This window comes from Lepidochelys kempii, chromosome 2 (genome assembly GCF_965140265.1).
Source record: "Lepidochelys kempii isolate rLepKem1 chromosome 2, rLepKem1.hap2, whole genome shotgun sequence".
Classification (NCBI taxonomy): Eukaryota; Metazoa; Chordata; order Testudines; family Cheloniidae; genus Lepidochelys; species Lepidochelys kempii.
Genome location: NC_133257.1, coordinates 112,742,710 through 112,764,470, shown reverse-complemented (window position 1 = coordinate 112,764,470; position 21,761 = coordinate 112,742,710). Strand labels below are relative to the sequence as shown.

The 21,761-nt window shown below is 45.0% G+C and overlaps 2 protein-coding genes across 4 annotated transcripts in view; both read right to left on the bottom strand.

Moving 5' to 3' along the window:
- Nucleotides 1–21,761, bottom strand: part of CAP2 (cyclase associated actin cytoskeleton regulatory protein 2) — an 87,610-nt gene that overhangs the window by 40,714 nt on the left and 25,135 nt on the right. Inside the window, exon 4 of one of the 2 annotated variants that reach the window (XM_073331989.1) lies at nt 5,076–5,153. The exons of the other annotated variant lie outside the window; for it this stretch is intronic. Coding sequence (XP_073188090.1) covers nt 5,076–5,153 — 78 coding nt within the window. The remainder of the gene's footprint in view (nt 1–5,075; nt 5,154–21,761) is intronic. 2 annotated transcript variants of the gene reach the window in all.
- On the bottom strand, nt 9,074–11,164 carry LOC140906981 (uncharacterized). 2 transcript variants are annotated; one of them, XM_073331991.1, is made up of 2 exons: nt 10,571–11,164; nt 9,074–9,591 (listed from the first exon to the last, which is right to left on the bottom strand). In XM_073331991.1, exons 1-2 carry the CDS (start codon nt 10,935–10,937, stop codon nt 9,137–9,139), a joined length of 822 nt encoding a protein of 273 aa, XP_073188092.1. In that variant the 5' UTR covers nt 10,938–11,164; the 3' UTR covers nt 9,074–9,136. The 2 variants fall into 2 exon arrangements, with proteins under 2 accessions (XP_073188092.1, XP_073188093.1); XM_073331992.1 differs by having other exon boundaries at nt 9,074–9,588.

Sequence of the window (21,761 nt, the reverse complement as noted above, 5' to 3'; positions counted from 1 at the left end):
TTTTTGTGGGATTTTGAGGACAGGGTTATTGTGATTTATTTTTTTCTAGGTGAGCCCTTCCCATTCCCCACCCTCAAATTGGTTATAGCATTTGCACATTAAAGGCAGGTATTTATCCGGAATGTTTGTCTACAGAATGTTAATATCAGACCAGCTGGGGATTGGCAGACATATGCACCATTTATAGTCTGAACTGCATCTGTCATCTGAATTTGGTTGTGATAATCTCTTATGATCAGTTTCTTACATTTCTAGCTGTGCCTATTTGTATGGACACTAAATTTTTGAATGTAAAGGGCTTTACCTCAGAAGTGCTGTGGTGTAATTTTAAATGAATTGACTTAATGGCAAGATGTGCATTATTACATCATGAAAAAAGCCCCTCTGTCTCCCACAACATATCTGAGGAATAAACTTTAATGTGAGAGGTTCCTGATAAACTGGGCTACAGCATTTCAGTCCAGTACCATCTGCAGTAATGTGTTTGGCACAGATCTAAAGCTGATACTGCTTATACTTATAATAATTCATGGGGAAACTTATCTTATTAATGATCCCCTTTGTGGGAACAGTGGTACAAATAGAAGATCAAACTGACAAAGCAGTTTTTTAAGATATTTAAACTCTTGAAGTGAAAAGAAACAGTTACTGAAGAAGCAGTGGCATAAAATTTATCATTCATAGAATATTTACTCCTATGACTTTGAATGGTACTATTCTGGAACAAGAATGCATTTTTTGAAGATCACAAGTAAAAACTTATATTGCTAAAAAGATAGTTACTCAAGGAAACAAATAACTTTAAATATGCCACAAAATAATATTCTGTTTGATTCAGAATTAGATTTGGAATAGAATATGTGGAATAGGAAATTCAGTTCAAAACTGTTTCACAATGTTTTGATATTTTAATTTTTTGAACAGCTCAAAAAGCATATAAATCAAAATGCCTTTTAAAATAATTTCTCACAGAACACAACACACTTACACCTCTTTGGCTCTCTCTTCACCCCTTTCCATTCCCATGTATAAATAATTTATGGTAGATAGGTTTACATTTTTAACATTTTAAAATGTAGCATCAGAAAATTACTTCCAATAAGTGGATGAATGTAAGAATTGTAGAATTAGTTTGTATCCAGCAGCCACTAGTTGGGACACAAACATTAATATCAAATGATAGTTTTGTCATGTGATCTTTTCCACTGAACCTACAAATATAGAACATGACCATAAAAAGTAAGGAGAACATGCACTCTGCTAAGTAATTTATTGCAGTTGATGCAGGATTGGTATGCCATCTGGAACAGTTATTTTCACATATACAGATGATAAATGCTGTTCACCACAAGCTCCAAGATGAAAAAATGTAGAAGCTAATAATAAGAAACAAATCTGAACAAAACCAAGCTAAATGAGTTTTAGCTAAATGGAAGAGCATTTGATAGTAACTCACTGACTACAGATATTAAAGAACTAAATTAATTAGTCACCCCAGCATTTGAATAAAAGGAGAAGAGAAAAAAATCCTGACTTCTACAAATTATGTATTTCTATTTTCTGACCTCAAAGTTATAATATTATTACCTCAACAGCCATCTTTCTAATACTGATTGCCTAATTCATTAGTTTCTTTAGCAAAGACAGCTGAGCTAATTTGTTTTTTCAGGGTTTTCTCTCTTTAGTTTTTTTTCTTAAAAAGTCACCATGTGCGACATCCCAACACCACAGGAAGTCAGTAAATCCTCTCAGTCTCCACACCGCTGTCTCTGAATATCTACAAAGCTAGTATGCCATAATTGCAACTCACTGGCTCATTCACAGCTTTACATTACTAAAGCAAACAGTCTAGACAGCTGAATGACAGAATTACTCCCTTTTCTCTTGCATTTACAGATATGCTGTTATCTTCATTTGCTTTTCTCTGCCCTGTGCATTCCGATACACTAATGATTAGCTTTCCTGTTTGGATTCCACACTGACTTTGTAGCTTTAGGCTATAAATACAAGCAGACCCAGATTACATCACATTGATATAGTCATGGGGGGGGTCTCCCCTTCCTTCCCTCTCTTGGGATATTCTATGCTCACCAATTTTCATATGTGGTGCAGAAAATAATCTGCAAACTCATTAATCTGTGTGGAATTAGTAACACAGGCTTTTTTTTCTACTACTGACATGTAGGTGTGAAAAGACAGAGTGGTACCTGGAACTGCACGCTCTACAATGGAAAATACTATTCAAGCTGCTGCCATGCAAACTACATTTTGCACGGAATAAGTAGCCATCTGCAGCATTCGGGTCTGCCCACAGAATAGCTGAGTGTAAAGCTATGCAAAGAACTGGGTCTGAAAAAAAGTTAGAATGAGCAGCAATATCCTTTTTTATGGAGGCCCACCAAAATAAATGTGTGTATCAGCAATGCTGCCTAATGCTCTTGATATTAAAAGGAACAAATGCACTTGGCTTGGTCTCACTCACAAGCAATCGGAAAATAAACCTTATGACATTTTTAACTTTCCAATAGTGTTCACCTACACACTATGACTATGTGGACCTCTGTCTATAGCTATAACATTCCAGCCTTGATCCTCTAAGTCAGGGGTCTCAAACACGCAGCCTGCGGGGTTATTTGCTGCGGCCCGCCAAGCTCCCCCACCCCCCGCCACCGGAGTTATTTCCTGTGGCCCCAAGCTCCCCACCCCCGCTACCCCCCCAGCATGCCACGTCCCCGCTCCTCTGCCTACCTCCAGGTGCTTCCTGCCGCCAAACAGCTCTTTGGTGGTGCTTAGCACTTTTCAGGAGGGGGGGGGGCAGGGAGCCGCATGCTCAGGGGAGGAGGCGGAGAAGGGCAGAGCAGGGGCAGGGATTTGGGGAAGGGGTTGGAATAGGGGCAGGGAGGGGGCGGAGTTGGGGAGGGGACTTTAGGGAAGGGGTTGGAATGGGGGCGGGGAAGGGGTGGGAAGAGGCTGGGCAGGAACTCATGGAAGGGGTGGAATGGGGGTGGGGCTGGGGCTGGGGCTGGGGGCAGAGGCAGGGGCTTTTGTATCTTTATATTAAAAGGTGTCAGTGGTGCGGCCCTCAGGCCAATGTACTAGTTCTCATGTGGCCCTCGTGGTGATCTGAGTTTGAGATCCCTGCTGTAAGTCCTAACAAGGTAAACAAAATTGTCATGCCAGCCAAAGCGCAAGTAAAATTATGCCCCAAGTTGCCAAGTTTTGTGATTTTATTGCAAGTTCTGCAATATGTAGTGTGTTTCTTAAAGCCCCGCCTCCTGGAAAGCAGTGATTTACATGAGAATCTTAGTTTACTTTTTTTTTTTTAATTGAAAGTTTCTAGCCCTCATGGTTGCTGAGAAAAGCCTGAAAATGTGTTTCAATTCTGCCAAAAGCTCAGAAACAAGAAGACAAACAAAAAGAACCCCAAAATGCGTTCTTTTTTAAAGCCAATCATGAACTTCTGGGCGGGCCTGACTCCCTATTTTTGGGTGTGGCAATACTGCACGCCTAGTGCTTAATTTATCGTGACCCAGGAACCTCTTGATGTCAATTGGCAGAGGGCAAAGGGGGTTCATAGAGTTTTACAGGGCTCTCCTGAATCAGTTATATGGATAATAATGTGCCAAAGAATGTCATGTAAGGTCTCTACTGAAAGCCTGTCTCACTCTGTTCGTCACAATCACTGCAAAATATATGTACAAATAATATGGAAGGGATAATGTGCATATATACTGAAAACTGAATTCTTAAGGTATGTAAGACAGGTCACGAGAAGGTGATAAACAGCTTCTGTTCAGACAAGGGATAGGAGACACTTATCTCCCTGGCTGACCATTGTGTGTCTTAAAATGGAAGTTAGTCATTAATGGACGCCACTAATGACTGCTCACTGGAGCAGCTAGTCCTGGAACCCACAATGGGAGAGGCAATTCTTGATTTCGTCCTAAGTGGAGCACAGGATCTGGTCCAATAGGTGAATATGGCTGAACCACTCAGGAATAGCAACCATAATGTAATTAAATGTAACGCCCTTGTAGGGGAGGAAATTCCAAAGAAACCCACCACAGTAGCATTTAACTTCAGAAGGAGAACTACACAAAAATGAGGAAGCTACACAAAAATGCAGGCCATGGACAGACTATGCACAGGGACTCTTAATTCCCTGCATGCCCCATGAAGGAAGATTTGAGGGTGGGCCCATGGAGAGACCGGGATATTTGATACAGACAGATCAAAACTCAATGTATTACAGAATCTGTAATAGAGGCTCCATAGGGCTGCTCCAAGCCCTAGCTTCAAATTGTGAAGAAGGATTCAAATAACCCCCCTTTAAAAAAAATAATCATTCTGACAGAGAAATGTTTCCTCCTTCTCCTCATAATATTACCTCCTTGAAGTATTTTCCTCCCAAAATTAGTGTAATCAGGGCCTCAGGCAGGGCACGAGTCAGCCCTGGGCCAATAATAATGTTTCTATACATAAAAAGTGTTGTGGCTTTCAAGTCTGTTACCTAGTGTCCCTGCAGGGCTAGAAATGGAAGTTTTATTCCATGGGAAACAGGAGATTTCTGGCTTCCCAATGAGATACACAGCACTCACTTCCAGCCCCAGAAGGTCCAAAGGTCCCGTTAGTATTGTGACACTTTTATGCATGGAAAAACTGTTTTAGGGCATTTGGGGGATTTTATGGCTTACTCTGATCCCTGTGCAATAGAACTTTGAGCTACTAAGGTACCTTGCTTTACAGGTAGAGAGGACTGCAACAACTCGTCCTAGGAAAAAAGTTCTAAAACTCTCTAATATATTTTTTAAATGTTCTGCCATATGTGTGACAAAGCATAAATAACAGTGTGTTTATATCAGTGCTCATTTGAGAGTAGCTGCATGACCCACTTCTAGCTTTGCCATTGGTACTGCGCCCATCCCAAACTCATGTCAGTACAGCATTTATACCACACCATCACATATTCCCTCTAAATAAAGAGCAGTGAATGCACGAGAGCTTGAGTGCTGCCATTTATACATACACAGACATTCTAACACGTGTCTCCCAAAATGTTATACTGATTTCCTTACCTCATGAGGTTCTTGATATTGAGACACTAACAACAAGAAGGCTCTCTGTGCTTGGAAAGCAGCACGTACCATTTCTGCCTATAAGAAGAGGAGCAAAACAAATTAAACTTTAATCTTGGAAGGAAAATAATTGTTAATAGTAACATTAACCTCATCTTTTTAGCATTAACAATTATTCTGTTCCTTCTTTATGCCCTAGTTCCCCCCTACAGCCTTCACTCTTCTAGTTGGTACCGCCAAGTCAAGTGTTATGACTTAATTCTCTCTTTCTGCTTCTAGTCTAACTCCCTGCAGCAGTACAGACTGGCCACAAGACAATGGAGGTAGGGGAGTCCAGCACCTTACAGGTGGTGCTCAGCTACTGGTAGCAATGGGTCCTCTGTGTTTTTGAACATGCACAAACAAGCACAAAACTTGACATGGGCTAGAATGTACCATCTAATCCTCATTCAACTGCAGATCAGGAGAATCCAATTCATGCGTAGAGGATAACAGTTCAAACAAGCATATCTGTGGTTTCTCCTAGCCAGAGGTGGGCAAATTTTTTGGCCCGAGGGCCACATCTGGGTATAGAAATTGTATGGCAGGCCATGAATGCTCACAAAATTGGGGGTTGGGGTGCAGAAAGGGCTGAGGGCTCCAGCTGGGGATGCGGGCTCTGGGGTGGGGGCAGAAATCAGTAGTCAGGATGCAGGAGGGGGCTCCAGGTTGGGGTGTGGGGGAAGGGGCTCCGGGTTGGGGTGTGGGGGAGGGGGCCCCAGGCTGGGGCTGAGGGGTTTGGAATGTGGGAGGGGGCTCTGGGCTGGGGCTTCGGGGGCAGGGTGAGCGCTCTGGCTGGGGGTGCAGGCTCTGGGCTGGGGATGAAGAGTTTGGGGTGCAGAAGGGTGCTCCAGGCTGGGACCAAGGGGTTCAGAGGGCAAGAGGGGGATCAGGGCTAGGGCAGGGGGTCAGGGCACAGGAAGAGGTCGGGGTATAGGCTCTGGGTAGCGCTTACCTCAAGCAGCTCCTGGAAACAGCGGCATGTTTGGCCACAGTTCCCGGCCAACGTGTAGGAGGTGGTGGGGGGACATGCCGCTGCTTCCAGGAGTTGCGCAGCGTCATGGCACACGCGGAACAGGGAAGCCCCCAATCCTGCTTCCCGGCGGGAACTCGAGGGCTGGTTTAAAAGGTCTGACAGGCTGGACATGGCCCACGGGCTATAGTTTGTCCACCCCATCCTATGCTGTCTCTCATGCTTGGGAGGAGCACCCATAAACATTTGCAAAGCTATTTCGTTATCCACCTTCAAAACCCTCCTTAAACTCTCCTTTACCATCAAGCCTACAAAAAGCTTGACAACAGCTAGGCTGTTGGTGTGCTGAAACCATTGTGTATAATGCTGACTAATACTTGTCTCACTGTTTCCTTGTACTCTCCTGTTGGTCTGTCTGCATACATCCGTTGTCTCTTCTCTTATACTTAGGCCTTGTCTACACTACGAAATTAGGTCGAATTTATAGAAGTCGGTTTTGTAGAAAGCGTTTTTATACAGTCGATTGTGTGTGTCCCCACACAAATGCTCTAAGTGCATGTAATCAGCGGAGTGTGTCCACAGTACCGAGGCAACCGTCGACTTCTGGAGCGCTGCACTGTGGGTAGCTATCCCACAGTTCCCGCAGTCTCCGCTGCCCATTTGAATTCTGGGTAGAAATCCCAGTGCCTGATGGGGCTAAAACATTGTTGCGGGTGGTTCTGGGTACATATAATCAGGCCCCCCTGCCCTCCCTCCCTCCATGAAAGCAAGGGCAGACAATCGTTTTGAGCCTTTTTTCTTGAGTTATCTGTGCAGACGCCATACCACGGCAAGCATAGAGCCCGCTCAGCTAACCGTCACCGTATGTCTCCTCAGTGCTGGCAGACGCGGTACTGCACTGCTACACAGCAGCAGTTTATTGCCTTTTGGCAGCAGACAGTGCAATATGACTGTAGCCGTCATCGACGTAGTCTAGGGTGCTCTGTTAGCCGACTTCAATGAGGTCAGGGGTGCCTGGGCAAACATGGGAGTGACTCAGCCAGGTCATTTCCCTTTTAAGTTTTGTCTCATGGTGATTCAGTCCTACCAGCAGTGCACTGTCTTTTAATCTGCAGCCAGCAGAAGACGATGGCCAACAGTCATACTGCACCGTCTTCTGCCGAGCACCCAGGTGATGACGATGGCTAGCGGTTGCACTGCACAGTCTGCTGCCAGCAAGATGTATAAAGATAGATGAAGTGGATCAAAACAAGAAATAGACCAGATTTGTTTTGTATTCATTTTCTCCTCTCTCCCTCCGTGAAATCAATGGCCTGCTAAACCCAGTTTTGAGTTCTATCCTTGAGGTTTTGAGTTCTATCCTTGAGGGGGCCAGTCTGTTTCTCGCAAAGCCACCCCCTTTGTTGATTTTAATTCCCTGTAAGCCAACCCTGTAAGCCATGTTGTCAGTCGCCCCTCCCTCCGCCAGAGCAACAGCAAACCATCGTTTCGTGCCCTTTTCCCTGGATTGCCCGAGCAGGAGCAGACGCCATAGCATGGCAAGCATGGAGCCCATTCAGCTCACCCCAGCAGTTATGACCAATGTAAACATCTCGCGCATTATCGTGCAGTGTATGCGGAACCAGCACCTGAAAAACCAGGCGAGGAGGTGACAGCAGCGCGGTGATGAGGACATGAACACACTTTTCTCTAAAACTGCATTCCCCCACAATTTGGAGATCATGGTGTTAATGGGGCAGGCTCATGCCGTGGAACGCTGATTCTGGGCCTGGGAAACAAGCACAGAGTGGTGGGACCGCATAGTGTTGCAGGTCTGGGATGATTCCCAGTGGCTCTGAAACTTTTGCATGCGTAAGGACACTTTCATGGAACTTTGTGACTTACTTTCTCCTGCCCTGAAGCACAAGAATACCAAGATGAGAGCAGCCCTCACAGTTCACAAGCAAGTGGCAATAGCCCTGTGGAAGCTTGCAATGCCAGACAGCTACTGGTCAGTCAGGAATCAATTTGGAGTGGGCAAATCTACTGTGGGGGTTGCTGTGAGGCAAGTAGCCAACGCAATCACTGAGCTGCTGCTATCAAAGGTAGTGACTCTGGGAAATGTGCAGGTCATACTAGATGGCTTTGCTGCAATGGGATTCCCTCACTGTGGTGGGGCTATAGACGGAACCCATATCCCTATCTTGGGACCGGACCACCAGGGCAGCCAGAACATACACCGCAAGGGGTACTTTTCAACGGTGCTGCAAGCACTGGTGGATCACAAGGGACGTTTCACCAACATCAACGTGGAATGGCCGGGAAAGGTTCATGACGCTTGCATCTTCAGGAACTCTGGTCTGTTTAAACGGCTGCAGGAAAGGATTTACTTCCCAGACCAGAAAATAACTGTTGGGGATATTGAAATGCCAATAGTTATCCTTGAGGACCCAGCCTACCCTTTAATGCCCTGGCTCATGAAGTCGTACACAGGCACCCTGGACAGTAGTCAGGAGCTGCTCAACTATAGGCTGAGCAAGTGCAGAATGGTGGTAGAGTGTGCATTTGGACGTTCCAAGGGTTGCTGGCACAGTTTACTGACTCGCTCAGACCTCAGCAAAACCAATATCCCATTGTTATTGCTGCTTGTTGTGTGCTCCACAATCTCTGTGAGAGTAAGGGAGAGACGTTTATGGCGGGGTGGCAGGTTGATGCACATCGCCTGGCCGCTGAATACGCGCAGCCAGACACCAGGGCGGTTACAAGAGCACAGCAGGAAGCAGTGCGCATCAGAGAAGCTTTGAAAACCAGTTTCATGACTGGCCAGGGTACTGTGTGACACTTCTGTTTGTTTCTCCTTGATGAAAACCCGCCCCCTTGGTTGACTCTAATTCCCTGTAAGTCACCCGCACTCCCGCCTTCGATCACAGCTTGCTTGCAAAGGAAATAAAGTCACTATCGTTTAAAAAACATGTATTCTTTATTAATTGATTATAAAAATAGGGAGATAACTCACAAGGTAGCCCGGGTGGGGTGTGGGAGGAGGGTAGGAGGGAAGAAAAAGGCCACTTTAAAACTTGTTGAATGCCAGCCTTCTGTTGCTTGGGCTGTCAACTGGGGTGGAGTGGTTGGGTGCCCGGAGCTTCCCACCCCGCATTCTTGGGCGTCTGGGTGAGGAGGCTATGGAACTTGGGGAGGAGGGAAGGCAGTTAAGCAGGGGCTGCAGCGGCAGTCTGTGATCCTGCTGCCGTTCCTGAACCTCCACCAGACGCCTGAGCATGTCCATTTGATCCCGCAGTATCCCCAGCGTTTCCTCATGCCTCCTCTGATCTTCCTGCTGCCACCTCTCCTCATGTTCATCAGCCACCGTCCTGTACTCTGCTATTGTGTCCCTCCACACAGCTCTGTCAGTGCCGGATGACTGCATGAGCTCAGAGAACATGTCATCGTGTGTGCGTTTTTTTCGCCGCCTTATCTGAGATAGCCTCTGGGATGGAGGAGGGAGGCTTGAAACATCTGCAGCTGCTGGAGGAAGAAAAGGGGGTGAAGTATTTAAAAAGATACATTTTACAGAACAATGGCTATACTCTTTCACGGTGAACAACACTATTCACATTACATAGCACATGTGATTTTGGTACAAGGTCGCATTTTGCATCTTATATTGAGTGCCTGCAGCTTTGGTGTTAGAGATCACACACGCACGGCCGGGCAACAGAATTTGGCTTGCAGGAGGCCATGGTAAGCCTTAGTCTTTCAGCTTCTGCAACCTTCATAACAGCAGACCCCTCCTTTCCCATACCAAGCAAAGCCCGTAGACTTGGCCATTTACTGCTGCAGTTTTCTTGTTAATGTGCAGCAGCAGAAACCAAAGTAACCCCCTCCCCACATCCAATTCTCTGGGATGATCGTTTTTCCCCTCCCACCACTGCCTGGCTGGTATCAGGGAAGATGCCTGCTAGCCAAACGCGAACAGCTCAGCGCCAATGGCCCCCCCTCCCACTGTGTGGCTAACTGCGGGGAGGATTTATTTTCAGCCACAGGCAAACAGCCCAGTAGGAACGGCCACCTCTGAATGTCCCCTTAATCAAATTCCCCTATTTCAACCAGGTTACCATGAACAATATCACTCTCCTGAGGATAACACAGAGAGATAAAGAACGGATGTTGCTTGAATGCCATATGCTGGGACCATACGCTGCCAGGCTTTGTCATGCAATGATACCAGATTACTTGCTACTAGCATGGCATGGTAAAGTGTCCTACCATGGAGGACGGAATAAGGCTGCTGTCCCCAGAAACCTTCTGCAAAGGCTTTTAGAGTACCTCCAGGAGAGCTTCATGGAGATGTCCCTGGAAGATTTCCACTCCATCCCCAGACACGTTAACAGATTTTTCCAGTAATAATACTGGCCACGAATGCATCCCAAGTCCTCAGGGCTACTTAATCATTAAAAAACGCTTGCTTTTATAACATGTATTATATTTTAAAAGGTACACTCACCAGAGGTCCCTTCTCCGGCTTCGTTGGGTTGGGAAGGTATTTCAGTCAGGGTGATAAAAAGATCCTGGCTGTTGGGGAAAACTGTGTGTTGTGTGCTCTCCTCAAGCTCGTCCTCCTCCTCATCTTCCCCATCTGCAAAATCCTCAGCCATGGCAGAGAGTATCCCATCCTCGGAGTCCATGGACAGGGGTGGGATAGTGGTGGCAGCCCCCCCTAGAATTGCATGCAGCTCAGCGTAGAAGCGGCATGTCTGGGGCTCTGTCCCGGAGCACCCGTTTGATTCTTTGGTTTTCTGGTACGCTTGTCTGAGCTCCTTAAGTTTCACGCGGCACTGTGTTGCGTCCCTGATGTAGCCTCTGTCCCTCATGGCCTCTGAGATTTTTTGAAATGTTTTGGCATTTCATCTTTTGGAACGTAGTTCTGATAGCATGGATTCCTCTCCCCATACAGCGATCAGATCCGGTACCTCCCGTTCGGTCCATGCTGGAGCTCTTTTTCGATTCTGGGATTGCATGGTCACCTATGCTGATGAGCTCGCCTGGCCAAACAGGAAATGAGATTCAAAAGTTCCCGGGGCTTTTCCTGTACACCTTGCCAGTGCATCCGAGTTCAGAGTGCTGTCCAGAGCAGTCACAATGGTGCACTATGGGATAGCTCCCGGAGGCCAATACCTTCGAATTGCGTCAACACTAACCCTAATTCGAAATGGCGATGTCGATTTCAGCGCTAATCCCCTCATTGGGGAGGAGTACAGAAATCAGTTTTAAGAGCCCTTTATGTCAAAAAAATGGTTTCGTTGTGTGGACGGGTGCAGGGTTCATTCAGATTTAATGCTGCTAAATCCAACATAAACTCATAGTGTAGACCAGGCCTTAGATTGTAAGCTCTCCGTATGGCACCTAGCACAACAGGGTCTTGATTTCTGAACTCGGTTCTTAGGCACAATGTTAATACAATTGAGTAATAATATCAATAAATGGAAAAACAGGATGACTATGTTAAATTAACCTAATAACTGTACTTTCAAATGGGAATGTACATATTGGTCCTTTTGTTTTTCCCCAATGTCTTTCCGTTATTTATCTGTCCCTCCCATCTAAAAATAAAACAAGGAAATTAACTGTAAAAGCCCATGTGAATATAACTTTTGATTGAGATTTTAAATATACATGAGTCAGGAAATTCAAAGTTATAGCAAGAGTAAACCAGACACATTGCACACATGAATGTTACCTTTAATATCATATCTAGTAACATCAGATACTATGTGAGTCAATTCATGTCTGTGGGCTAATGTTGCTGATTTCAGAGTGATTACTGTATGCCAGGAATTAATCTGGCTTTAGATACTTCAGGCTGCTGTGGGCACCAGAATGCTCATGTTCCTGGCATGAGTATTTAAATCTTGACCAAAAGGTTGTATTGACATAGCCTTTGCAATTAATATAGTATAATTTTATAAGGCCTTTTATTATCACTGTTTACTTCCTTCTCCCAGCAATAATATTTAAAGATGGTCCTACTTGAGTTCTACTGCATATCCCTGTTTATGGAAGTGTGTTGATTTCATTCCACTATGTCTCTGCAAAGTAACACAAATGCTTCTTCACAGTGAGACTGCAGTATCACTGGCTGTAATCTACCACCGCACTTCCTTTTTTAACCACCTCACAGACTTGGAACTCTACTTTACACATTTCATTGTCACCTACCTGAGGAGCCCTGCAAATCCGTTGATATCCACTTTACATCCGCAGACCATGTTTGCAGCTCGCGGATTGGATGCGGACACACATTTTGTATCCGCGCAGGGCTCTACCTTCCTGGTTCTAACTAACTAGTTATTTACCTAAACAGATACATTTATTTTTACAGAGAGCTGGTCCTTGAATAGGACTCTTTATTGAATGGGCAGCCAGTATAGTGACCGTGAGCACAGGGGTGATGTGTTTACAGTGACTTTTGTGGCTGAGCAGATCGGCTGCTGCATTTTGTATCAGCTGAAGCTTTTTAAGTTTTATTTGGCTTCCTTCCCAGATATGAAATGAAGTAATGAAGTCTGGAAGTCATAAATGCCTGGGTAAACATGGCTAGATCTGTGTCCTACTGGATGGGGCACAACTTCCGGCTATCAGTGGGTGCCAATGGATATATTTTGCAGCCATGGCTCTCCGGGCATGCAAAATCTTTGGGAGTCCTTTTAGTAGGTTCAAGGCTGTGCACAGATTTCACAATTAGTGGGCAGGTGCCTTCAGTTGAGGTGTATGTTACAGAGGAAGCAAACTATGAAGCCAATTTCTTTCTTATGGAAGTCTATAGCGCTTCCATTGACTACAATCAGATAAGGAGTGGGTCCTTCTGTACATTCTCAGTAACATTTATCAATACCCAGGTCTCGAGATAGTGAAACCTAGCTCACCATGAACACCTCACCGCTTTGCTCCACTCACTATGCTGGCTGTACACTGAATAAAGAATCCAATTCAGGGACCAGCTCCCTGTAAAAAGAATGCTGTCTGTTTAAGTAGATAACATGTAGGTAACAATGAAATGTGTGAAACAGTCCCAACGGCTGTGAGGTGTTTAAAAAGGAAGAACAATGGCATATTACAGACAGTGACACTGCATTTGTCCTACAAAAGGTCTCTGCAGAATTCTGGCTAGATTGCTGTACAGGCATATATACATAGAACCAGATGTTCGAAAAAGCTCAGCACCCAATAGCTCTCATTTAAGATCCTAAATAAGAGGCTGGATTTTAAAAATAATTCAGCTCCTAATGGCTGTCAATGGGAGCTGCTGAGTTCTTAGCAGTTTCGAAAATCTGCTTCCTAATGTACAAGTACAGTAAACTATGCATCTTAAGAGCACTGTGCCGTAGTTCTGCCCAAAACTTCCCCTTCTCTGGAGAAAGCATGATAAAAAACAGTATGCTTGTATCATCCTAGCTGCCACACCATACAATTAGCTCTGTGCATGACAGCTGACTAAAGAGATTAAATAAACTGTATGCTGTGTGTGTGTGTGTGTGTCTTTCAAGCAGTTTTGAAGCTGCCTCTACAATTTCAGATAGATATATTTGGGCTGATGTTAGCTAAAATTCAGGCTTCAGTGAAGGTTGTCATCAGTACATATGTCTGCAACATCTGGAGGATACATGTATTTTCACAGTGGCTGGTGGCAGCGTGTTCTCAGCAGAGGGTCCTTGACTCAGGAATTCACTTCTCCCCCTTATCCAGCCAAGTAAGGTCTTGTCTACTCTAGAGAATTTTACTGTTCTAAGAATGTTTAGTTCCCCTAGTAGACTTGTAAAATATCTCATGTCCACATACAAAAGTGCTCCGAATGGTTAACATGTGTTCCAAGAAACGATTTGGATTAAACTTCCTTTTAGACAGCCTAAACTACTGCATTCTTTTAGTGCCAGTGTAGATGGAGACTTGCCCAAATTGTAGTGATTCAAACCACTCTCCTACAGTGCACCCTAATGATGGGGTCTAAATTAGCTGTTACCACTCAATAAAGAGATCTTGGAGTCATCATAGATAGTTCTCTGAAAGCATCCGCTCAGTGTGAACCAGCAGTCAAAAAAACTATCAGAATGTTAGAAGCCATTAGGAAAGCGATAGATAATAAGACAGTAAATATCACAATACCACTATATATATCCCTGGTACACCCACACTTTGAATACTGCATGCAGCTGCATACAGTCACTCCATCTCAAAAATATACATATTAGAATTGGAAAAAGTACAGAGAAAGGCAACAAAAATTATTAGGGGTATGGAACAGATTCCCTATGAGGAGAGATTAAGAAGACTGGGACTGTCTGAAAAGAGACAGCTAAGGGGAGATGTGACAGAAGTCTACACAATCATGAATGGCATGGAGAAAGTGAATAAGGAAGTGTTATTCACTCCTTCACATAACACAAGAACCAAGGGTCACCCGATGAAATTAATATGCAACAGGTTTAAAACAAACAAAAGGAAGTACTTCTTCACATAATGCAAAGACAACCTGTGGAACTCATTGCCAGGGGATGTTGTGAAGGCCAAAACTATAACTGGGTTCAAAAAAAGAATGAGATAGGTTCACAGAGGATATGTCCATCAATGGCTATTAGCCCCTATTTTCTGGGTGTCCCTAAGCCTCTGACTGCCAGATGCTGGGACTCGACGATAGGGGATGGATCACTCAATAAATGCCCTATTCTGTTCATTCACTCTGAAGCATCCGGCACCGGCCACTGTCAGAAGACAGGATACTGGACCATTTGTCTGATCCAATATGGTCTGTCTTATGTTTGTTCACTACTGGCTTTTGATGTCTCCCTGAACGCACTGCTCTGGTAGTGGTGCCAGGAACTCTGGGAGCGAAGCTTAGAAAAGATACTACAATTGAACTGTTCAGAATAGTGCTAGTTTGGACACTGGGCAAAGCTTCATTGGTTCAGAATGTGAACTGACAGGGTCACGCTGAGCCATTTGCGCCTGAACCAATTCTATACCACCCATTCAGTTAGGAACAGTTCAATTCTGTAGTGCAGGCATGGTCCTAGGCAATGGCAAGTCCATCCCTCCTCTCAGGCTGTGGTGGTGGTGGTGGAGGTGGTGGTAATTCGCTTTGTTTTGGGGCAATGTTTGTTCTTTTTATTATCTTTGCAAACTATAAATTCTGTATGTATACATTTCATACCTGCACCTTGAGTTTGGGAATATGAGCGCTGTAGGCTGGTGGGCTGTTCCAGCAGCCAGAAAGGGAAGCAAACTCCATGCCCAGGTCCCTGCATGGTAGATGGTTTATAACAAAGGAGATAAACGACACAAAATAACAACTCAGCTGAAAAATGTTGCTTGCTATCCCCAGACTTTTCCCTGCCTCAACCAGCCAAGGAGAAAGAGGCCACAGTGTTCTTCCCCTGTGACCCAGTTTTTTCTTCCTTATATATCCTGTCTGGCCAGGGATAGCAAGGATCCTGTCATAGGATGACTGGCCCTGTTAAGAGGGACTGGGTTCAGTTCACCTGTGACTAATTAGCTGCCTCTCAATGGGGCCTCATAGACAGTACCTGGCCTCTATAAAGAGCCTTGAAGTAGTTAGGACAGCGTATGTGTGTGGGTACATGTGTACTGGTGGGAGCTCTCTGGGATAGCTGCATGGTGCTTCCCAGAGTCCCCTGGTGAAGGAAGCAGTAGACAGCTAAAAGGATCAGGGAATTACCCTGTAGCCCGCTCTTCTGTACAGGGACAGGGTCCTGGGGAAGGACCCAGGATGGACTAGGATTTTAAGCCCAGGCCAGGGAGGGCAGACACTGATTGCATGGGAGTTTTGTTTAGGCCCAGAATGGCTGGATGCTATTTATTCAGCTTCTTCATTTGGGGCCTTGACAGAGGTGGATTAAGATTTATTGGGGCCCTGGGCACAAAGAACATTGCCCCCCCCCACACATACACCCTGCCATGGAGCCCCATCCTCTGCTTCTCCCTTTCCCCCCATGGCCCTGCCTCCTGGCCTGGCCAGAAGCCGGGCTGTGGTAAGAGCTGCCCAGAGAGCCTGGGCTGCTGTGGGGAGTCCTGGACCCTCCACCTGTCCTAGACAGCGCACCCTGGGAAGCTGGGACATGGGCCCGGGGCTGTTCTCAGGCACCCCGGCTCCTCGCCCAGGGCAGATGGAGGGTCTGGGGTTCCCCAGGCTCCCTGGGTGGCTTTTATTACAGTCTAGGGTGACCATACGTCCTATTTTGGCCAGGACAGTCCCCTTTTTAAGCCCTGCCCTGGACGTCCTGACTTTTTTGGCAAAACTAGGTATTTGTCCATCATCAATTGGCAAGAGCAAATGGGATAAATGCCCAGCTTTGCCAAAAAGGGACTTGGGGCGGTAGCAGCTCTGTGTGGGGGGAGGGGAGAAGGGATTCGGGGGGGCCCTAGAAGGGAAGGTCTGTATACCAATACAAGGAGCAAAGGAGCAGTGTGTATACATGTTTAAAAGAGAGGGGAAATTTTGGCTGTCTAAAAGGCTAATTCAAATGGGGAAGGAATGAATCTGAGTGAGGGTGAGAGGGGAGCTGCAAAAAGCCTACATAGCTTATATATAACATACTGGGCTGTCTGGAAAAAAACAGCTATGGGGGTATTTATTGAAGACAACAAAGAAACCGTGTACAGTTGCTACACTTTATTTTACTGCCTTTATTGTTTTAAGTAAGTTAGAACTGCCTATCATATTGCAACTTGTTTAATAAAGAAAAACATTTAATGATTTAAAATACTTCAATTATTCCTGTTTAACACAGATACGAGATGTAACTTTTTCTTTTTAAGTAGTTTGAGAAGCTGATGTAGTAAGAGCATCTCAGCACAGGCTGTGGAGCCAGAAAAATGAGTTCTCTTCTTTGCTAGGTGGTCTTTGCTTCTGGCATAACTTTGCATTGTCTGTTTCCACATCATAAAATTATTTTTACTTACTTACCTCCCAAGCAGGGAGTAAGGATTAATTATTTAGCTTTTATAAAGCAGCTTGAAATTTAAAAATACTAAATATAAAATAAATATTTATTGGGAAAACACTAGATCGTAAGCTGCTGAGGGCAGGAGCCTTGTTTATTTACATGTCAAAGAATCAAACACTGATGTAAAACAGTCAACATAGAAATAAATATGAATGAAAATAAATGGTTCACCGCACTAAAAATTTGGCTATCTTAAAGTTGTCACCTTGTCAATAAATTGTTTGGTTTTGAATTAACCCTGCTGATACTTGTGACAGTAGTTTTGGAGCCTGTAATTTCAGGTGAGTGAGTGTGGACAGCTGCAGATGTCTGTACACATAACACAGCATTATGCCAGAGAACTCTGCCTAAGTTCCAAATATTGTAATAGCTGAGACATGAGTTTTTTTATTAAAACAGTATCTATTGGTAAGTGTTGGAGACTGGCAGTCAGGACTCTTGAGTTCTCTAACTAGCAGTGATACTTGATTCACTTTGTGCTTGACTGTAGGTAATTCACTAACCTCTGTGCATATCACTATACCCATGTGTAAAATGAGGGGAAGGAGAGGGGGTGGTAGCTCCGAGTGGGAGGAAGGGGGGAGAGGGATTCGGGGGGCAGCACCGTACGGGGTATGTGGGGAATATGCTCACCCTATAACTCCTGCATCCGGCCTAGCCAGGGAGCGGTGCCTCAGGGGGAAGAGGAGGAGCTGGGTGGCAGGGAGAGAGGGGGGTGGGGCAGGGGGTGGGGCCAGAGTTCCGGCAATCCTGAGGGGCCCCCCAATTCGCCGGGGCCCCTGGGGACAGGCCCCAGGGGCCCATAAGGTAATCTACCACTGAGCCTTGAGTATATTAAGAGGACATGGAAGGAAGCCTGGTACCCCATTCTGAAGGATGAGTGGGATGGAAGAGTCTGGACTGGCAGAAGATGACAGAGCTAAGTGATAAATTTTGAGCTATTAAATTGGGACTTTCTTTTCAGCTTGTAAAGGGTTATTCTGAAGCCCATATTTTAATAACTGAGCCTGGAACATGGATGGCTTTGGCTTAAAGTGCAGTGGTGGGGTGATCTGAGGGATACTGAGATGGGCGAGCCAAGGCCAGAATCCTGGGGCGGGATGGTCCTGCCACAAGGGAGTGTCTCAGGAGGGCCTGCCTGGAAATCAATCCCTCACCTTTTTCCAGGCTGTGGCTTTACCTTGTCATAAGCACATTTTATAGACAATAAAACACATAAGTCCATCAATGGCTGTTAGCCAGGATGGTCAGGGGGACAACCTGGTGAAGCTCAAATGATGCCAATCACGAAGTTGGCTCTAAGAGCATCAATGTGTTACTTTTTCTTCCAGCTTAAACATCTTATTCTATCTTACACACACACATTATAGCAATAAACACCCCAACTGACTGAGGGTCACAACATTACCATGAGCTAATATTCCATTCTTTCTTTTAAGAATTGTAAGAAAGAGTTCAACCACCAAAAGGAGAAAATGGTCTTGCCTCTGAGATACTTGTCTGTTTTCAAGAGCCTTTTGAGAGTGAAGAGGCTACTCTTTCAGAAGTATGACCTCCTGGTGGCTTTAAGGGACAAGGAAGAAATGGAGAAAGAATGGAGCTTTGATTAAACAGGAACAAGCAAATTACCCAGTGCAGCTGCAGAGACAATATGTATGCTGTACTGCTGAATAATCTGATTGCTTTTTTTTTGTTTTGGTTTGGTTTTTTTGGTTTGTATAACTGGGCCAAATGTTAGTCACTAGCAATTCTCTAAACACTGGGCTAGTAACTGAACTGGTCAAGGAAAAGGAAAGCGAGCAAACGACCACCATCTTTCTCTCATTGGCCCATGCAGAAAATAAGGGTGAATTTCTGGTCCCACTGATGTCTCTATGCAGATGACTCTAGACCAGTGGTTCCCAAACTTGTTCCGCCGCTTGTGCAGGGAAAACCCCTGGCAGGCCGGGCTGGTTTGTTTACCTGCCGTGTCCGCAGGTTCAGCTGATCGTGGCTCCCAGTGGCCACAGTTTGCTGCTCCAGGCCAATGGGGGCTGCGGGAAGCGGCAGCCAGCACATCCCTCAGCCTGTGCCGCTTCCCACAGCCATTGGCCTGAAGCGGTGAACCGCGGCCAGAGGGAGCCACGGTTGGTCGAATCTGTGGACACGGCAGGTAAACAAACCGGCCTGCCAGGGGGCTTACCCTCGCAAGCCGTGTGCCAAAGTTTGCTAATCCCGGTCTAGATTTTTACACCCTTACCCACCTTTCTCTGTGAGTAGCCCTACTGAAATCACTGATACCATTCAAAGTAAGTAATTTGTCAGAATCCTGGCTCCTTTGAATTTGATTTCCATTTATATGGTTTTGGAAGACTCCCAGGCCAAAATTTACAAATGTAGGTATTTAAAGTTAAGGCATTTAAAACTATATTTAGGTACCCTTCTGCTAAAGAGTGGCCTGACTTTCAGAGGTGCTGTGTACCCAGGGTTCTCCAATTCATGACTTGGAGTTGCAGGTGCTCAGCATCTCTGAAAAGCACTAAAGCAGGCCAGTTATCTAGGGCCAGGTTGACACTACAAACTTACTTAGGTATAACTGCATTGCTCAGGGGTGTGAAAAATCTACACCCCTGAGCAACATAGTTATATTGACCTTAACACCCCTGGGTAGACAGCACTATGTCGGCGGGAGAGCTTCTCCCACCTATGTAGCTACTGCCTTTCGCAGAGGTGGAGTTTTTAAGTCAATAGGAGAGCTCTCTTCCGTCAGCTTAGAGAGTCTTTACCAGAAGCGCTACAGCAGTGCAGCTGCATCAATGCAGCTGTGCCAATGCAAGTTTGTAGTGTAGACCAGTCCTAGGTATTTAAATATGGACTTAGGGGTCTACTTCTAGGCACCATGTTTGAATATTTTGGGCTCTGATTTAATTTTTAGTATTGATTACAAAGAAATATGCAGTTTCTGCAGTCACGCTTGGTCTCTGTTAAACAGGTATTTTATAAGAATAAGCTCAGGAGACTAAATTCTGTCCTCAGTTATACCAGATGTAAATTCAAAGTAACTCCATTGATTTATTCCAGGTTCACAGTGATATAGCTGAGAGAAGAATTTGACCTAAGGTCATTCCTTAAATAGAAGGCTATAAAAAGATTTCAGACTTAACTACTGACTTCAAGACCCTGTACCAATCTATTTTACTGCACCTCCAGGAGCTGTTGAGAAATGTGAAATTAAATTTGTAAATAACTAAATAAATTTTTGCATTACCCACTGGTGTTTTTGTGTGTATATGTGCATAGTTCAGATTGATTATGAAGTGACACAGTATAGTTTATGATGTCATATGATAACAGAAGTTAGCAACACCAGGATTGTTCTACCCAAATTTATTCTCCAGCATTCATGAAACTGGACATACTGATAATATGCTTCAATCTGAACAAAAAGAGGCAAATGCACATTTACAATACCAGTTGCTCCCCCCTCCCGCAACATCACTCCCAGCTTATTTAAAACAACACTCAAATGGCACATCAGTTTCTCTTGTGCCTTGTTAATACTCAGTATTCACTGAACTCCTTTTTTCTAGAAACTGACTGAAGAGCCAGATTCTGAACTCATTGTTTGCATATATGCTGACTGCAATAAATAACCCCCAGTTTCCAAACCCAGCATTTCTATGCGACTCAAACAGTTGCAGCCACCAACTAAAAAAAAAAAAAAGCAGGGGGGAGGGGGAGAGGAGTTATGCAGGGCAGTGAAGGCACGTGGTCCTGGAGAAAATGAGATTGAAAATTAATGAAAAAGCTTGTTCACTGCCTGTAAAAACAAATAACTCCAATCAAGCATAAGAGAGGGGAATCACTGTTCAGCATCAGAGGAAAAGCTTTAAAAATGGACACTGAGGGGTATATTATTCTCAACTTGAAAAACTGGGCTCAGTAGCACTGCAGCTCTGAGATGAAAAAATAATAATACATTTTCCTTCACTGTGAGAGAAATTAAAACCACAGGCCAGATTCAATGGTGCAAGAAGCTGTCAACGATAGCTTGATGCAGGGAGCTCGCCCTGATGCGGAGGGCAGGTACTACTAATTCTGCCATTCTCCCTTAGATTTTCTGCTGGATCAGGGCAGCTTTCTATTTTGGCGAGGACTACATAGGAGTCTGCTAGCACTGTGACAGGCACAGAACTCCCAGCCTAGAAGGATGGGTGGCTACGGCGGCTTTAACCCACCTTTGTACTCTCCCAATCTTGGGCTGTCTGGGACTGAAGAGGTCCCCAGCATAAGTTAGCCTTGGGGCTGTCTAAGGTATGGCCCCCTTTCAGGACTTCTTATTATTTATTTTACCATAGCTCCTAGGAGCCCTAGTCATGGACAAGGATCCCACTATGCTAGGCACTGTACAAACATAGGGGGAAAAACAGATGCCCCAAGGAATTTATAATCTAAGTGTAAGACAAGAAACAAGCAACAGGTACATGCAGACAGTGCAAGGAAACAATGAGACAGTATTGGTCAGCATGATATGCAGTGGTCTTAGAACACAAAGCAGCCTCATCATTGTCATTTTTTTTTTTTTTTTACAGGTATCACAGCAAAGGAGAGCTTTAAGGAGGATTGCCTTCCTGCAGTGGTTCCGCATCTATGGGCGGACACCTCTAGTGGGGTCGCTCTGTTAGTGGGTGGGGTCAC

What these genes read in the sequence shown, in the direction of transcription:
- LOC140906981 (XM_073331991.1), bottom strand. Translation starts at nt 10,937, where the DNA reads ATGAGGGACAGAGGCTACATCAGGGACGCAACACAGTGCCGCGTGAAA. An exon ending in AGCCGGAGAAGGGACCTCTG is followed by an intron (nt 9,592 to 10,570) that starts GTGAGTGTACCT and finishes TTCTTCCTCCAG; the next exon opens with CAGCTGCAGATGTTTCAAGC.